General features: G+C 46.6%; 1 protein-coding gene across 1 annotated transcript in view; it reads left to right on the top strand.

Annotated features, from left to right (window-relative positions):
• NIM1K (NIM1 serine/threonine protein kinase) overlaps nucleotides 1–13828 on the top strand; it is a 70070-nt gene extending 56242 nt beyond the window's left edge. The window contains exons 4-5 of the mRNA XM_027101173.1: nucleotides 10374–10642; nucleotides 12965–13828. Coding sequence (XP_026956974.1) covers nucleotides 10374–10642; nucleotides 12965–13714 — 1019 coding nt within the window. The 3' untranslated portion in view covers nucleotides 13715–13828. The remainder of the gene's footprint in view (nucleotides 1–10373; nucleotides 10643–12964) is intronic.
• Nucleotides 13829–19266: the final 5438 nt, after the last annotated feature.

The raw sequence follows: 19266 nt of genomic DNA, 5'->3' as shown, positions 1-19266 counted from the left end.
AACAAGGTCCTACTGTATAGCACAGGAGACTATATTCAATATCCTGGGATAAACCCTAACGGAAAAGAATATAAAAAAGACTTTGCTATACAGCAGAAATTAATGCAATATTATAAATCGACTATACTTCAATAAAAAAGTAAATTGAAAATAAATAAAATTATGTTTTCTTACTTTAAGAATGGTTAGTTATTGGCTTTGGTGAATCCATCCTAAAAATAAATTCAGTATTACTATAACAAAAAGAAGTTCCCTATTTATAATGCAAAGGACTCAAAATAATTTATATGCTCCAATGATGCAGGAAAGCTCAAGGATATTAAAGCATATGCACTTGGATGGAAGTCACACAGCCATTAAAAATCACAATTGTGGAGAGTCTGTGGTAACATGGAGGATGCGTGGGACACGATAATAAATGAAAATGCAAGGCGCAAACTTGAGTTACACTGCAGTGGGGATACTTATCCTGGGCTCTTGTGAGTGTTAAGTGAGATCATTTATTCAACAAATATTTGTTGATCACCTCCCGTGTAACAGGCACTGTTCCAGGGACTGGAGATACAGAATTGAACGAAATAGACAACAATCTGTCCTGTGGAGCTTATGTTCTAGCAGGGAGAGACAGACAAAAGTAAGCCAGTAAAATATTCATTATGCTACGTAGTGATAAGGGACAGGAAGGAAGATAGAGCAGAGGGGAGGGGAGGGAGCACTGGGGGCTGCAGTTTTAGACAAAATGGCCAGGGACAGCCTCCCTGAGGAGGTGATCATTGAACTGAAGGGAATAAGGAAACTGGCCTTGGAGTCCATGGGGGAACGTGGTCAGGCAGAGGGGACAGCAAGCAGAAGAGCGCCAAGGTGGGAGAGTGCCTGTAAAACTCTAGGAACGGCTGAGGCGTGTGACAGCAGAGGGTGGCAGGGACCAGACCACATAGGGTTAATACGCAGTATGGCAAAGTCAGGACTTCGGCTTTTCCTATGAGGGAAACCCGAGCCCTTTGAGGCAGCAGAGAAGTGACAGCACGACCTGGCTTAACGCTTAATAGGATCACCTTGGCTGCTCTGTTGAAAATAGGCTGCAAGGGGTCAAAGGCAGAAAAGGAGAGATCAGCTAGGAGCCTATCGGAATAATCCAGGTGAGAGAGATTCCCCAGGAAGGGAGCAGTGAAAGGCTGAGAAGTGGCTGGATTCTGGCTGTATTTAGAAGTAGAGATAACAGGATTTGCTGACAGATTGAAAGTGGAGTGTAAAAGAGAAGAGTCAAATACTCAAGGTTTTTGTCCTGGATGACTGCAAGAATAGAGTTTCCAGTTACTGAAACCGGGAAGACTGTAGAAGGAACAGGTTTGGGGCGGGGGAGATCAGTATTGGACGTGTTATGCTGGGCGTGCCTGTTACACATGCACAGCGGAGGCTGTTGGTGCCTCACCCGTGTCTCCTTGGGCCTTACCATTTCAGTGCATGCAGGCCAGACCTTCAAATGCCAGTCTCTCCATCTCTTTGCCTCTGGGCTTCCTCTAGCTGTTGGAGCTGCTGTTCCTGCATGCGTGGGAAGTAGAGGGGAATTAATGTCTGCCAGGAACAGCCAACGACTAGTTACTGGCGGTAGTTGATATACAAATACCCCAGCTCTCTCACTCTTCTCATGATAAAACTCAAACGATAACTCGCAGCAGGATCGTTGGAAGACGGAGGGAACAAAAGATGCCCATCGAGCTGAGAAGTCATCTTGAGACTGAAATGAGGCAGCCCCATATACTCAATGGATCAGTTTATTGTAGGGTACCTTACAAGGTGGGTTCAGGATCGGGCTGACAAAGATCTGGAAGCATTCGCAGCTGTCCTCTGCACCGCCCGAAGGGCCACTGGGGCAATTTTATAGCTAACCTAGGGTATGGGAGTACCCTTGAAAACAGGAAGTACCTTCCTAAGTCAAGATGATTGATTGGGTAACTAGTCTCGTGGGTACCAGGAAAATGTCAGGGAAGGTCTTCATCATTATTTGGGAACTAACAGAGCATAGAGGCCACCTGGACCTACCGATCATTAAACAATATCTGTTAACTACAAAGCCCTTGACAGAGAAGTGATTTGCCGCATCGTGCAGTCCTGGGTAGGGTCAGTGGAAGGACAGGAAGAATTGTTTGAGCCCGAGATGATGTCAGTTATGCTAACAGCCATGCAGGATTAACTGGTAACTCGCTTAGTAACACATCCTTAATTGGCTGCCTTTCCTCATTCTTCTACCAGTGTTTCCTGGGTACCACCTCCTTCATCGACCGCTTGCACCTGAATCACTGCCTCATGATCTGCTTCTGTAAGAAGCCAAACTGAGACAACCAAGTGGAGGGGTCTTGTAGGCAGGAGTATTTATGCATCTGGAATTGTTGAGGAAATTGTAGGGATGTCCAAGGACTAAGCCTTCAGGTGTTGAACATTTAGAGGCTGGGCAGATGAAAAGAACACAGCAAAGGAGCCTTAGAAGAAGTGGCAAGAGGTAGGAGAAAAACCAGGAGCGTGTGTTTTCCTAGAAACCAAGTGACAAAGGTGTTTCTAGGAGGAAGGATGAAATCTGGAAACTGGCCATTGGTTTTAGCAACTTGGAGGTCATTGGTGACCCTGAGAGGAGCTTTTCTGGTAGCAATATCTCTTAGGTTCAAGACATAATGAGGGGAGGGCTGGAGACAGTGACGTAGAACCAGCTCTTTAAGAGAGTTTTGCTACAAAAGAATGAGAAGAAGAGCCTGATGCTAGAGGGGGAAGTGGGGTCGAGAGAGATTTTTTGTGGTTTCTCAAAAACTTTTTTTAATGTTTAACATACATAAATACAAAAAGAAGTATGAAAATCACAAATATGCAGTTAAATGAATTTTCCAAACTAAAAAGACCCATATAACCACTGCCAAGTTCAAAAAAGAGAACGTTCCCAGTACTTTAGAGGCTCCCCTATTCCCCCCTTCTGTTTACTACATCCCCAAGTATAACCACTACCCTGACTTCTAACACCACAGATTGTGTTTACCTGTACAATTTATATAAATGGCATCATACAGTATGTCTTCTTTTGTCTTATTTCATTTGTTCAATATTAAACTTGTGAAAGCTGGGGACTTCCCTGGTGGTCCAGTGGTTAGGACTTAGCTCTCTCACTGCTGGAGCCCCGAGTTCGATCCCTCGTGCAAGCCGCAAAGCACAGCCAAAAAAAAAAAAGTGGGAAAACCATCCGTATTATTTTATGTAGTTTAGATGCTTCATTCTTATTGCTACATAGCAGCCCATTGTACAAATATACTACAGTTTATTTATCCATTCTACTGTTGATGAACGTGAGGATAGTTTCCAATTTGGGGCTACTATGAATGACGTTACTATGAACATTCTAGTACAAGTCTTTTGGTAATATGTATGCATTTTTGTGGGGAAGACTTTTTTTTTTAGATGGGTAAATAGCATGAATGTATGCAGATGGAAAAGATTCAGTAGAAAGGTTAAAACTTATGACGCAGGAGAGAAGGAAGAAATCTTGGATGCCTGTTCTTGAGTAGAGGAGAGTAGATGGAATCTATTCAACATGTAGAGGGGTCTTCGCTAGGCCTTAGATAGGAGCAGGGACCATTTACCCAGAGAAACAGGAAGACAGAGTTTATGGGCACAGATTCAGGTAGGCTGGAAGAAGTGGCAGAAGGAACTTGAAATTCTCTTCTATGGCTTTCTTTACTCGATAAAATAGAAATCTAAGTCATCGGCTATGAGTGAGGAGAGAGAGAAGGTATTAGACATTTGATGGGAGAAGAGAAGCCATGAAAGCGTCATCTAAAAGTGTAGGGGCACTATTGGACCAGGGAAATATAGTGTGTCTGCCAGGAGCAATAACGACGCACCTGAGGTTATAGATCATGAATTCAAAGTGAGACAAGCCGTCATGGTCACTGCATGGGTGTAGGCAGAGAGTAGGTGGGAGGTTGGATTTAACCAGGGTGTGGTTCAGCTGAGAAAACACGATGAGAGAGACCAGAGATGTTGAGGGAGTACACAGAGCCATGACAACAACAATAAAGATGCTCCTCCAGGACTTCCCTGGTGGTGCAGTGGTTAAGAATCCGCCTGCCAATGCAGGGGACACGGGTTCGAGCCCTGGTCCTGGAAGATCCCACATGCCATGGAGCAACTAAGCCCGTGAGCCACAACTACTGAGCCTGCGCTCTAGAGCCCATGAGCCACAACTGTTGAGCCTGCGTGCCACAACTACTGAAGCCCTCACACCTAGAGCCCATGCTCTGCAACAAGAGAAGCCACCACAGTGAGAAGCCCACACACTGCAACGAAGAGTAGCCCCCTGCTCGCCGCAACTAGAGAAAGCCCGTGCACAACAATGAAGACCAAACACAACCAAACATAAATAAATAAATAAATTTTAAAGAAAAAGAAAAAAGCTGCCCCTCCAGCGCACACCACCCATCCTCCCCATTCCTCAACCCAGAAACCTTTACCTCTTCTTCAACCCTAACCCTTGGCTGAACCCCAAGTGCTATTGATGCTCCCTTCTAAGTATCTCACCCTTTCCTAGTTGGATTAAATTGCTGTAATCTGTCTCCCTCATCCGTATTTATGTCATCCTCTGCACTGCAGCCAGAAGCGGTCTTTTAGAAAATGCAAGGCTGGTCATATAGCTCGCTCTCTGCTTGAAACTTTCTAGTGGTTTCTCTGGGTTACCAGAGGGGAAGGGTGCAGGCAAGGGATAGTGAGCGAGTTTGGGATTGATATATACACACTGCTATATTCAAAATGGATAAGCAACAAGGACCTACTGTATAGCACAGGGAACTCCACTCAATATTATGTAACAACCTAAATGGGAAAAGAATTTGAAAAAGAATGGATACATGTATATGTATAACTGAATCACTTTGCTGTCCACCTGAAACTAACACAACATTGTTAATCAACTATACCCCAATATAAAAGAAAAGAAAAGAAAAGAAAAACTCTCCAGTGGTTTCTCAATGCCCTTAATCTGAGGTCCAGAATATGACTCACGGACTTTGGCCCTGGCTGACTCTCCAGCCTCGTCTTGGCCTATCTTTTCCTTCATTTGTGCCAGCTCCACTCTCTTCTTTCAATTCCTCAAAGGCAGTGGTCTCCAAAGTAGGGTGCACATACCCATGGGGGTGCCTACTGGGATGAGGGAAGAAAATATTAGAACTTCTTTTCTATATTTATTTGTTATTACATGTTTTTAATTTCCATGATTACATACATTTAAAATGTGTATATTAGTAGTGCATGCATATAATTTATAAATAAATATACATAGAGAGCCATGCTCAAAAATGTTTATTAGTAAAGGAAGCTAATCAAAAAAGTGTATAGACCATTACCCTAAGGTATTAGGGTCTTTCCTGCCTCAAGATCTTCTCTCCTATACAACCTTACTATTAGAATCTCCCCTTATTGCTTCTCCCCTACTTTCCTCTAGTTAACATTTAAAGTCCAGGGAAAGTGTTAAAAATCTTCCCTGACCCTCTGACTCGGGGTACATCCCCTTGTTTTTGCTCCACTGCATCCCCCTCTCTTACCCTCCTAGCCCACTGTGCTGGACATCTTCCACCTGCTTCCCCAGATCCATTTTCCACCCTTCATTTTGCTCTCTGCCCCAGACTTCATCACGTCTCTTTAGTCCTATGGGTTCCAGTTGGCTTTGGCTTGTAGGGAACCCTTGAACTGGATCAAAGGAAGGAGAGGGAGAGCCTGAGATCTGTTCCCCCAGCCTGACTTTGAGGTTGACTCAGGCCAGCGGTACTTCTGGAAGGACGTCTCAGCTCCCCTCAAGGTAGCTCTCTCTACACAACACACTCTAGGTTCTAATATCTGCTCCCTCCCCCTGTCCCTTTGGTCCCAAAGACAGATTTTGCTTGGTCCACTCTAGGTTTGAAAGTTTGAATTAGTTGCTGACACTTAATGATTAGAATGACTGCATTACAATTCAGATATCTCTTGAAAAAAATTAGATTTGATAACACTGAGTCTACATCCCAAACAGTAACAATTGTCTGGAGTTGAGTAGCAGCTGCCCCTTTGCTCTGGGGCATGTACTTCTCAGGACTCCACAGTTCCCACTACTCCCTGTTGCCTTACAATAAGCTTTCCACCCTATTTCCACCCTGGCCTCTAGAGACATTTGAGTTTGCAAGTCCTGGTTTAAGGAAATGTGTCAGTCTCTTCAACAAATTTGGAGAAAGGGGAGGTTTACCTCTCGAATTTCTCTACTTCTCTCTCTCTCCTCTCCATCACTACCGAGAGAGTCCTCTCCCTGCGGTTGCTATCATCACCTCCAAAACCACCACCCTGCCCTCAGGTGTACTCTGCTCCTATCCCTTTCCCACACTGCAGCCAGAGTACCCATTCAAAAGTGGATATCTGGTTATGACAATCCCTTAAAACCTTGTAGTGTCTTCCTACTGCCCTAAAAATAAAGGCTACTTAAAAAAAAAAAATTGAAGTATGATTAACTTACAATACTATATTACTTTCAGGTGTACAACATAGTGATCCAATCTTCTTATACATTACAAAATGATCGCCATGGTAAGCCATCTGTCACCATACAGAGTTATTACAATATTACTGACTATATTCCCTGAACTATACATTACATCCCTGTGACTTATTTTATAAGTGGAAGTTTGTACCTCAATCTCCATCACCATGTCAACTGAAAAAAAAATGCACAACCTAAAAGTTGAGAATTATCTTTTATTCAGCAGACAAAACTGAGGACTTAAGCTAGGGACACAGTCTCTCAGATGGCTCTGAAGAGGTGAGGGGGGAGCCAGGGTATATAGGAGCTTTTGCAACAAAGACCAGGTAGTCAGAACTTCAAAAGATTACTGTTAATTAAAGAAAACCGGATATTGCAAGTTAAGGAATTCAGCACTTTTCTGTGTATGGGAAGATGCAAAAGTCGGGACTCATTGAAATCATTCCTTTGATGTGCACCTCAGCTATCTGGGGCCAGTATCCTGCGCTTTCTCATTCTGAGTCTCCTCAGGGTGCAGGGGGGGTCGGGTGGCAGCAGGGCTGACTGCTCGATGGCTGGCATCCCATTTCTATCCTGAGTTCCCTCAGGCCTCACCTTCAGCGGCTGTAATGTGAAGGCTTAATGGCTGCAACATCCTTTGTTTACTGATATGTCCGGCAAAGTTTTTTTTTTCTCTGAGAGTGTATTTCTTCGTCTTCCCACCCCCAAGACTACATTTCTTGAAATAATTTCCAGGTCTCTGGGTAATGTGACGCCTGCCTACGCTGCAGGCTGGTTTGGGACCCCTTCCCCCCAGCCTGCCAATTCTCCATGCCCAGCGGAGTGGGCTCCTCTTAGATCCTCAAACACAAACGTGACATCTCGCCCAGACCTGGCACACTGTCCCCTTCCCATGGCCAAGTATTGGGCTTCCCTCCTCACCTCCTGTTCACAAGGCAAGTGTCATTTCTCAAGGGATCTCTCTGTTCTCCTATGTGCGCCCCTTCCTAACACGTGCCACGCTTGTAATGAGGGTTTTTTCAAAGTCTCACTGGACTGTAGGAACATGTCTGTCTTTTTCACAGTCTGGTGCAGAGTAGGTACTGCCTGAACATTTGTTGAAAGGGTGGACTTAGAGACCTAGTTCTTCACGAGCCGGCAATTTCTACCACTTAGTGACAATTCAGAACACCAGGGCTTTTTCAAATGTTTGAGATGATTATACATGTACGTTATGCGGCATGACTATAATCTGATTTAACACAAAGCGGAGGAAACAGGCTGGGACTAGAGTGAGCCATTGGACGCCTGAGGGTGTAGAATTTCAGAACGCATTTCCTCTCGCAAACATTCTCCTGCCTCACTCTGGTCCCGGCCGTGGGAGGGCAGCCTTTCCTAAGAACCGCTCAAATATAAAACTGAAAATCTAAAACTAGGATTGTCCTAAAGGGAGGTTTGAGACAGCGGCCTGGACGCACACCCCAACCGGATTCTTGGGCGGTCGCAGGGTGAGCAGCGCGCGTGCAGCTGCGGCGGCCGAGGGGGCGGCAGAAAGGGACCCGCACCTAAGCAGAAGCCTGGCCTGCGCTGGGGAGGACCGGCCGCAGCAGCGGCCCCTTCCGCAGGCAGGCTGCCAGGCTGAAGGACGGAATTCATTATTCTAGCCCTTGGGATAACTGCTCGCCTACCAGGCTACACAAAACCAGAGTTTCTGTTTCAGGTAAAGAGCGGCGGGGAATCTTAATCCTAAAGCCTCAACAGCAGAAAGGACGCGAGCAGCGGGGCGAGAACGCCCCGGGGACCGGCCGTGGCGGTCCATCCGTCTGCCGGGAGGATTGCCTGCGGAGGTCGCGGGAGCCCTGAGGGTCCTGCTCCGTGTAGCTTCCCTCCTCCTTCCCCACCCGAGCAAGCGCGGCCACCTCAGGCACCAGCGAGCCCTGCCTCTTCGTCTTCCAGGAGTCCTGATGGACCTACTTTTAACAAACCGATAACACTCCTATTTTAAACTAGCAGCTTCTATTTTCATGCCCATAACCACTGTGACAAAAGTTCCTCAAACCAGTTGTTTTGCAAGTAGGTCAAACAGGCGCCCTGCCATCCCGTTCTCCCTGTTTATTTGCCTGCAAAATTCTTTCTCATCTAATAGAAAGTCTGGTCCAGTTTGAACCAAAAAATGAATGAAGTGTTACTTCGGAGTAGCGATTCATTCATTTTCAAACATTAACCATTTTTATTACACAATCTATGTTAATTGTATAATTAATTGTAGGAAAATTAGAAAACACAGAGAAGTAAAAAAAAAAAAAAATTAAAGGAAAACCATCCATTAGCGGGGGATAAACTGGGAGATTGGGACTGACATATATACGTGACTATAAAATAGATTAATAATAACCTGCTGTATAGCACAGGGAACTCTACTCAATACTCTGTAATGGTCTACATGGGAAAAGAATCTTAAAAAGAAAAAGAGTGGATATATATACGTATCACTGATTCACTTTGCTGTACACCTGAAACTAACACAACATTGTAGATCAACTATACTACTCCAATAAAAGTTTTAAAAAAAGAAAACCATCCATGATCCCCTCCCATTAATAAAATAACTATTCTAAACATTTTGGTGTATATCTTGCCAGATTTTTTCCCATGCGAATGCACATTTGTGTTTTTCCTCACTTGTTCTATACTGAACAACTTTCCATGTTCATAAATAAAGATCAACGTGATTGTTTTGATAGCTGCATGTTGTACCATTAGAGAGAGATGAACCACACTTTAACCATCTTTCTTGCTGGACACTTAGGCTGTTCCCAGTGTTAGAGAAGGCTTCTTACACAAGCAATCTTGTACACGTGTCCGATTATTTCTTTAAGATTAATTGCCAAAAGTAAAAAGGGTGGGTCAAAGGGTGTGACCATTTTAAAGACTCTTAAGACGTAATACCAAACTACAGTCCAGAACCATCTTACCAACTAGTCCTCCCACCAGCAGCACCTTGCAGTGCCCGACTCTTCATGGCTTTCCAACAATCCAGACACACCGAGCACTGGTGTTTCCTGTACTGGTACATGGTGTGCCAGGCACTGACAAAGTCAAATCAGATCAAACAGCCCACGCAAGGAAGGGGGTAGGAGGAAGAAACAGATGAGGAGTCAATATTTATAGGTAGATGTGCTGAGATTATAGTACAGAGAATACACAGAAACTGGATGTCATCATCTTCCTGGGACAGATGTCATAGAAGGCTTCCTGGAAGAGGTTGGTTCTGAGGCTGGCCCTGAAGACTCATCTGGCATTAACTGAGTAAAGAACAGGAAGGAGTGATGAGCCAGAGAGAGGAAATAATCCAGGTAGATCCAGGAAGAGGAAAGATCCCAGGCATGAATGTCCTGTACCTTTTCAGTTAACAGCAAAACGTTCTGTAACGTTAGACTACAAGGTGCATGGGGAGGTGGTTAGGAGCGGTGGGCCATGAGGCTGAAGAGGTAGCTTGGGCCTGATCAAGAGGGGCTCTGTCGGCTAAATAAAGGTGCTTTAACTTTATCCAGAAAACTGGATAAAGCTCACCAAACTGAAACCTCCTTGGGAGGCAGGAGTTGGCATTAAAACCTGTACATGGTAGAGTCACACTGATCTAAGGGACCAGCATGGATGTTGAACTCAAAAATTGCTGTTTGTCATTACTGCTGAGGAGCTTTCTGAGCTGGAAATAGCCACTTAACCTCTGTGTCTAGTGAAATAGAGGGACTAGGTTCCTTCCAGTTCTATGAACTGGAAGGACTGTTCTATGAACAGTTCTAGCTATGAACTCAGGCACATCCTTTGACTTTTTTTTTTTTTCTTCCAGAAAAGGTGGCCATTAAGATCCTGGACAAGACCAAGTTGGACCAGAAAACCCAAAGGCTCCTATCCCGCGAGATCTCCAGCATGGAAAAACTGCACCATCCCAACATCATCCGCCTTTATGAAGTCGTGGAGACTCTATCCAAGCTCCACTTGGTGATGGAGTATGCAGGGGGTGGGGAGCTCTTTGGGAAAATCAGCACTGAAGGGAAGTTCTCAGAACCAGAGAGCAAGCTCATCTTCTCCCAGATTGTGTCTGCCGTGAAGCACATGGTGAGCGGGGCGAGGAGGGAGAGTCCTGCTCCCATTCTACCCACAGTGGGAGCATGGGGCTTTAGTTTACCATCATCTAAGCATCTCCGAAGACTTTAGTCCTACAAGGGCAGACAGCAGTCCCTTCTGCGAGAGTCAGATGTCTGGCTGGGATTGTGCTCCCTGCCTCCGAAGCAATGCCCAGGGATCTCCAGTTGCACGGCAGCCTCTTGGCCTTTGTGGAAGTTGGCAGGACTCACTCTGAGCAGCCGGATGACCATCACCCCTTCCTTGGCCACATGCATTCCTCCAGCCCCGTCTTCCACTACTTAGAGAGCTGGCTTCTCACTGCTTCTTGGCCTTGCCTCCCTAATTCTGTGTCTAGGATGCCCTCTCCCCTCTTTTCACATCTCACATCCTCAATCCCATCCACACTTCGTGACCCAGCTCAGTTCTGTCTCTCTCTGTGAAACTTTCTTCAATCTTGGGTCAGCCTGCACTGATCTTCATGCCTTTGGTGAACCCCACTAGCTCTTTTTTTTGTTTGTTTGTTTGTTTGCGGTACACGGGCCTCTCACTGTTGTGGCCTCTCCCGTTGCGGAGCACAGGCTCGGGACGTGCAGGTTCAGCGGCCATGGCTCACGGGCCCAACCACTCCACGGCATGTGGGATCTTCCCGGACCGGGGCACGAACCTGTGTCCTCTGCATCGGCAGGCGGACTCTCAACCACTGCGCCACCAGGGAAGCCCCCCACTAGCTCTTGCTGCCTCTGTGCTCAACACATGAACATTTGCTTGTGTCATTCTTATTTTAGTTCTCTGATTATGTCTTTAGATAAACCTGGACTCCATAAGCATACTCCCCAGTTCCTCCATGAACTGGTTCTCCTGTGCCCTCCCTATTGTTGGTTGTCCTGCTGGGCACACAGGAGGAATCTGACTTGCAGACCTGATGACCGCTTGTACCACTCTGTTAGTGCAAAGGTTTTCTGCCCTCTTTGCCAAGCTCTCAGTCCAATTGGCAGGAAGAGACACTTGTCTGGTGTCTATATTAGTTGAGAGGCTGTTTCTAGTTTGCTCCTCTGTTCGGATGTCGTGAGACAAGAACTGGGATCAGTGAGCTCCTGGCCAAATTATTAGCAGGTTACTAGTGACCTAAGGGGCCCAAGATGGCAGCTGGGAGGGAGAGGGGGAGGAAAAAGAAGTGAGCAGGGAGAACCTGAGTGTGATGGTAGTGGCTGTTTCAGACCTGTGGTTGTCATCTAAGTGGCCCTGTGCTGGGGTGAACTTTCCCTGGGCCAGGGAATAAGCCAGACCCTTACCAAGCAATGGAGCGGATGGGCAGAGCCTTGCACATTCTACTTGGAAAAGAGATCTGGTGGGAGAGCAGAAGAGGATCCAGCAGTAGAGGATGCAGACTGAGTCCTCTGAGGCTCTAGACCCTGACCTTTCTCCTAGCTCTCTGGTCTCCAAAAAGAGGAAGGGTGAATGATAGACATAGATTCCAATTTTATCAGGTTTGTTTGCTATGTGCCAGGACCATGCTGAATGCTATAGATACAGCATCACATACAGGTCTCACAACAGCCTTATGAGGCGGTTCTCAGTGTCCCATTTTACAAAGAAGGAAGGCAACACTCACATACACACCTGGTATAGTTGAATCTAGAATTAACCAAGATGTCAGGCTCCAAAGCCTGGATTCTTGCCACAGGAGATCCAGCCGGAAAAGTGACATTAAACCATTTCCCAAGAGCCCTTGGCATTAAACTGGTCAAGGGTATTCAAGGTTGCCTGGATCCAGAATTCAAGGGTAGGGATTGGATCTGCTGCCAGAACCTTGCCCAACATAGTATCCTCCCTTCTATTGAATCCTATAGCGATAAAGGAGCCCACCCAAAGGAGCAGGGCTGTGGACTTGGGAGAGGACTCCTCACCTTCTTGGGGTTGGCCCTACTCAAGAGATTGCTTGCTCAGCCAGAAAAACCCATACATGGTCTCAGGAAGGAAGGATTAAGGATTACTGTTTCACTGTGTTTCACAAGATCTGGGTCTTACTTCTGGCCCTAATTCCTGAGTCCACGTGTGGGGGACAGACTCCAACCCTCACCCCACAGAACAGAACCTTTGGTCTGCTTGGAGGGTGTGGGCTTTACCCTGGGCTAACGGTTATGACAGGGCAGCTCTCAAGATCTGAGGTCTGACATGACTTAAGTTGATCTCCGTTGAATTTCTGTTGTTACACCATTTCACCTCATTGTTTCAGAGCAACTGAGGCATCTTTAATGTTGGTATATTACTTTGAAAATGATGACTTTTTCCCCCTTTGTCTTCTTTCCACAGCATGAAAACCAGATTATTCACAGAGATCTGAAAGCAGAAAATGTGTTCTATACCAATAATACTTGTGTGAAGGTGGGGGACTTTGGGTTCAGCACAGTAAGTAAGAAAGGTGAAATGCTGAACACTTTCTGTGGGTCTCCTCCCTACGCGGCACCCGAACTCTTTCGAGACGAGCACTACGTTGGCGTTTATGTGGATATCTGGGCCTTGGGGGTGCTTCTGTACTTCATGGTGACGGGCACCATGCCATTTCGGGCAGAGACCGTGGCCAAACTGAAGAAGAGCATCCTGGAGGGAACGTACAGTGAGCCTCCGCACGTGTCAGAGCCCTGCCTCCGGCTCATCCGGGGAGTCCTCCAGCAGGTACCCGCCGAGAGGTACGGAATCGACTCCATCATGAACAATGAGTGGATGCAAGGAGTGCCGTACCCCACCCCTCTGGAGCCTTTCCAACTGGATCCAAAACATTTGTCAGAAACCAGCACCCTCAAAGAAGAAGAAAATGAGGTCAAAAGCACTTTAGAACACTTGGGCATTACGGAAGAGCATATTCGAAATAACCAAGGGAGAGATGCCCGAAGCTCCATCACAGGCGTCTATCGAATCATTTTGCATAGAGTCCAAAAGAAAAAGGCTTTGGAAAGTGTCCCAATAATGATACTACCAGACCCTAAAGAGAGGGACCTAAAGAAGGGGTCCCGTGTCTACAGAGGCATAAGACACACATCCAAATTTTGTTCAATTTTATAAATTGCATTAGACTGCTGGTCATTAAGCAAGATCATTGTTGCTGCTTTCAAATTTTTTCACCAACTCGAGTGGAGACGTTTTTGTAATTTTTAAATAAATTTAAATTTAAGATATGCATTTCCCCTCCGCCCACCCCCCCCCCAAAAAAAAAGTCTATTAGCTCAGATTCTGGCTTGGTTTGCAACCTCATCTTGTTTTCAAACTCTAGCATTCACTCAGTTAATCGAGAAATACTTACGCAGTGCCTACCATGTGCCAGGCGCTGTTTAAGGTGCTGCAAAATAAAAAATAGGCCAGGTCCTTCCTCTCCTGTGCAGGATAGTCTAGTCATTACTGCAGTTTGTCCTGAGGCTGTAACCGGACTCATACCTTCCTTCCTCCATCAACCACTGTAAATTTCCCTCACCTTTGGCCAGCATTCCGGCTGGTCTAGATTGGGTGGTATGACCCAGACCTTTATCATCAAAGGATCTGAACCCTTAGATGCCTTGCTCTTGTTGGCTCGTGGTTGCTGCAATTGCCTCTTCACCATTATTATGAGGCTCTAAAGTAACACTCTTGGGTTCAGACATACTCCTCTTCAGCTCCTTATGAAAGTCAGGGTCAGTAATTCCCACCACTATAATAGCTCCTTTCTTTACCGGCTTGTCACCTGGCATGGGGATCCCAAAGTGACCATGTGGGAGCCATAGATCTCAATTCACTGGACCCCTACTGGGTCTCCCGGTAGAAGCATCCCCCTGCCCCTAGGATCGAAAACCTCTAATCTAGCCAAGCCGAGACTGTAGGAAAAAGAAGTACAAATTCTTCAAGTGGGTCCCTGATTGTGATGGTAAGAAAAGTCAATCATGCTTCTACCCAGTGGTTCCCAGACCTGTGTATTTTAACAGCAGGGAACACATATCTATGAGCCATTGTTAAATCATGTATACTGAATCCTGGGGGATAGCACCCCAGCCCTGCAGGGTGCTGCCCTATAACCGGTGCCTTAGCTGAGCCACTCCATCCATCTATGCTGGCTGCTTCTGGTGTTGAGGTATATGGTAAGAGGGGTACATCCCATGGTCATGTGCCCATTGCCCACACGGCTCTTACCAAAACTGTGGTCCTTGAGGCAATGTTATGTAATATATATGATAATGGACCAGCTATTCTCTAGGACCTAGCATGATTGTATTGGAGGATTCACTGAAGGCAGGAAAGGTGAACCCATATCCTGAGTAGATATCAATTCCATAAGGATGAATCACTGCTGTGTTTGTCTGAATTTATGACTCTGTGGATCTGATAATGCCCAGCTCAGGAGGAGACAGCTCCCTTTGCTTGGTCCCTCAGCGACCCATAATCAGGTGCTCCGTCTCTCCTAGAGCCTAGAAACACACCAAGATCCTGAGTATTTCTCTGCTGCAGAAAGCATGGCCTCACTCCAGGACCCTGCAGGGCTGTGCTGTAACCTTCTACAGCGGTTGCCAAAAAGACTCCACACCATATTCTTAAGCACCACGTAGACAGAGAGTAGCAATGCAGTTTGCACCGAAGCCTGAAACTGCTGTAGATTTTTTTTCTGTGGCATCCACTTGAAACCAGCAGTCCCGACAAATGGGTTAGAGGAATATGCCAAGTATATAATACATGTGCTTCCAAAACCCAGATAGGCCTACCAAACCCCGTGCCTCTATCTCAGCGCTAAGGGGTACAAGGTGCAACATATGTGGGCATGCCTCAGGTCATTGGTCCTCTAAACACTTCATCAGTGTGACCAGACCCCTGAATCTTCATGGGTCTGCCCACCAGCTTGCCTCTTTTCTTTCTTTCTTTTGGCTATACAAGTAACACTCTAGCAAACTGTCCCTCAGGACTCTGTGATCTCTTAGCCACTGTCACAAAGCCCTGCAAATCAAGGCACCCTGACTCCCGCTCCAGCCTTACCGTCCATTATATTATGTCCACCTCACCTCTGACAATTAAGTAACGACACATGGCCTCTGCCACTCTGGAACCCCATTATCCCTGCATGCCCAGTTCCATGACTGGCATTTCCTACTGTCACCCCTTGCCTGCAGAGGGCAGGAGTCACTGATCTTGTTGGAGATGCTGGTGCCCCCTCCCCAGTGCAGTCTTTTTTTTTTTTTTAGATATAAATTTATTTATTTATTTTTGGCTGCATTGGGTCTTCATTGCTGCACGCGGGCTTTATCTAGTTGTGGCGAGCGGGGTCTACTCTTTGTTGTGGTGCACAGCCTTCTCATTGCGGTGGCTTCTCTTGTTGCGGAGCATGGGCTCTAGACGCACGGGCTTCAGTAGTTGTGGCACGTGGGTTCAGTAGTTGTGGCTCACGGGCTCTAGAGCACAGGCTCAGTAGCTGTGGTGCACGGGCTTTGTTGCTCCGCGGCATGTGGGATCTTCCCAGACCAGGGCTCGAACCCGTGTCCCATGCATTGGCAGGCGGATTCTTAACCACTGCGCCACCAGGGAAGCCCCACCAGTGCAGTCTTTATTACCTGTGTGAAGGCAGTGTCCTCCTGGGAACTTAGGTGGTTCTTCAGACTCACATAATGAATCCATTCTAACATTCACACCTCCTGGAATTTTCTGACCCTTTCCTTAATCCTGGCACAGCAGTTCCCCCATCTCCACCTCATTTGTATGTCAGACTCATGTCCAAACCTCAGTAGCTATCTCAGCAGTAATATTAGGACCAGCTTCAGGTGCCCTTCACTCCAAGTCACGGGTAAATGCTCCCATGATGATAAACTCTCCGTTATCCTGCCTTATAGCCTTTCCTCAACCTCCATCCCTGGCTCACTACCCTCAAGAGCCACTCACACACATTTCCCCCGGTTCCTGGCGGTAGCATATTAGGTTCTGCAATTACTTCAGTGTCTGAGTATTTCCTCCCTGACAGCAGTTGTAGTTCTCTGCTCAGGCTGTGCTGAGGCGTGACTGCTTCCTGGCTTGGAGAATAAGGGCGTTGGAAGCGCATCTTGAGGAGCTCAAGCATCCTCCTCCTCGGGCATCTGCCTCACCAGAGGCCTTGGCAGGCTCTTCAGGACAGGAAGTACGAGCTGCCCCTGCCAGCCCCACACTCGCGGAATCCTGGTGTTCAGCATTTGCAGGCTCCTCCACCCTGTTTATGCTGCCGTGTCCCACTCTCTTGCTGTTGAGGCCCTGACTTTAATAAAGGAGAATTGTCAAGACTGAATATTTTATCTCCTTTGCAGCTCAGCCAGCCTTACAATGAGATCCTGCTCCTGTTTTAGGTAGTTTTCTCTCTGCTGCAGGAGAGAAGCCTCTCCTTAACTGTCACTACAAAGGCCCTTGGGCTTTCGGTGTGCCTTGAGCTGATAGTTGGCTGACTTAAACCTGTCATGTTTTCCCCTCAGGCTTCCAAAACAGTTAACAAAAGCTAGCCAAATCCAGAGGCTTTATCTTTTTTTTTTTTTTGCGGTACTCGGGCCTCTCACTGTTGTGGCCTCTCCTGTTGCGGAGCACAGGCTCTGGACGCGCAGGCTCAGCGGCCATGGCTCACGGGCCCAGCCGCTCCGCAGCATGTGGGATCTTCCTGGACTGGGGCACGAACCCGTGTCCCCTGCATCGGCAGGCAGACTCCCAACCACTGTGCCACCAGGGAAGCAGTGGTGCCACGTGGTCCAGTATTTCTCCCGTTCAGGTGCCGCAGGTGCTGCATGGTCCAGTATCTCCCCAACCCCCCATACCTCTAGATGACAGCCTCGGTAGTAACTGTGCTGCTCCTGCAAGCCAGGGGTTGTCCGCACCCTCTTACCAACAGCACATTAGTGTTCTACTGATGTCTTAACAAATTACCACAAATGTAGTGCCTTAAAACAACACAAACTTATTATCTGACAGTTCTGGGAGACAGAAGTCCATCGTGGGTCTCAATGGGCCAAAATCAAGGTGTTATCAGGGCTGGGTTCCTCTCTGGAGACTCGGGGAGAACCCATTTCCTTGCTTGTACCTGCTTCTAGAGGTGGCCCAGATTCCTTGGCTCGTGGCCCCCTTCCTCCATCTTCAAAGCCAGCAATGGGCCATCTCTTTGCTCACCCTTGTATAGTGACACCTCCCTCTGACCACAGCTCAGAAAGGCTCTCTGCTTTTAAGGGCTCCTGTGATTAGGTTGGGCCTACCCAATCTCCCCATCTCAAGGTCCTCAAGCTTAAGCACATCTGTTTTTGCCATGTAACATAACATATTCACAGGTCCCAGAGGTGGAGATCAGAGGTGGGAATCATTCTGCCTACTACCAACAGCAATGGGGTTTTTGCCGTGACTGGTCAGTAAACCCACTGCAACCACCTATCCTGAGGGTCTGCTTTATAGGGCTGTTCTGGGTACCAATCGTATTAGCCTGGATTCTCCAAAAGAACAGAGCCTGAGACAAGAGCTTGCACGTAAGTCATTTATTTAGGAAATGATCCCACGACGCAGGAGTGAAAAATAAGAGGCAAGCCCATATAAGGATGTGTTGCCAAACTGGCTGTAGGCAACTGGTAGTTGATTCAGCAGGATCTTCTGAGGCACCTTCTGGAATGCTTCTCAGAACTATCTGCCCAGGGGAATGAAAGGAGGAAGCATTTATCTACCAGCAAGTAAGGGTCCACTACTGTTAAGGGTGGCCCCATGGGAACTTAACTTCTTTGCACTTCTGGGCCATATTATGAGTTCCGGATGACTTCTATGAGCACCCCGCAACACAGAGACCGAAATGGGAGGCGTGTAGCAGGAATCCGGAGGGAGGTACTATCATATTCTCTGAGATCCTGGTCAAAGACTGCATGGAAGCAATTGCCACAAATGTGGTTAGAGTAGTAGAAGGCAGGGCAAAGAAGGCCTCAAGTGGGCCCAAGGTTTCTGATGCATAGATCAAAGTCTCTAAGGCTGGAATAAACTTGGCATGTTTGAGGAACGGAGAAGGCAGCGTGGATGAAAACATAGTAGGCCTTGGTGGGTGTGGTACTGAGTTGAAGTAGGCAGGGGCCAGATCCCTCAGGACTTTGCAAGCTTGAATAAGGAATTTGATACATAGGGTGAGAAGTGCTTACTCCTAAGGTAGTCCAGGCAGCCTTTTGGGAGGAAGCAGATCTTGAGCTGAGACCCCAAAGATCAACAAGGTTTTGCTAAGATGGGTCGGAGCTGCTAGTTTAATAGCATGTAAAAAAACCTGGAGGCAAAGGGAAGCTTTTGCAAAATTAGATCAAAATTTTCATTATTTTTACTGTAGATGCCTGCACAGTGATGAAATAAGACCAAAAAAAAGGGTGAATGCCTTGTTTTTCACTTCTAAACATTTAAAATGAAAATGCATTTTTTATAATTATAAGCTAGAACCCCGATATATAAAATTCCTGAGGATTGGTATTCATAATCTTCATCTCCACAGTACCACACTTGTAATAGTTGGAGGAGAAAAAAAAAAAAAAAAAAATCGCAGGTCAACTATTTCCCTCCACCACCAATTAGGAAAAAAATAGGAACCTATGATTTAATTAAGAGCAGTTGCTAGAAATTTTAAAGAAAGTGTTCACTTTTAT

Source organism: Aethalodelphis obliquidens, unplaced genomic scaffold (genome assembly GCF_003676395.1).
Source record: "Aethalodelphis obliquidens isolate GAN/ISIS:26980383/991018 unplaced genomic scaffold, ASM367639v1 scaffold4, whole genome shotgun sequence".
Lineage (NCBI taxonomy): Eukaryota > Metazoa > Chordata > Mammalia > Artiodactyla > Delphinidae > Aethalodelphis > Aethalodelphis obliquidens.
This window is presented reverse-complemented; position numbering and strand designations above follow the sequence as displayed.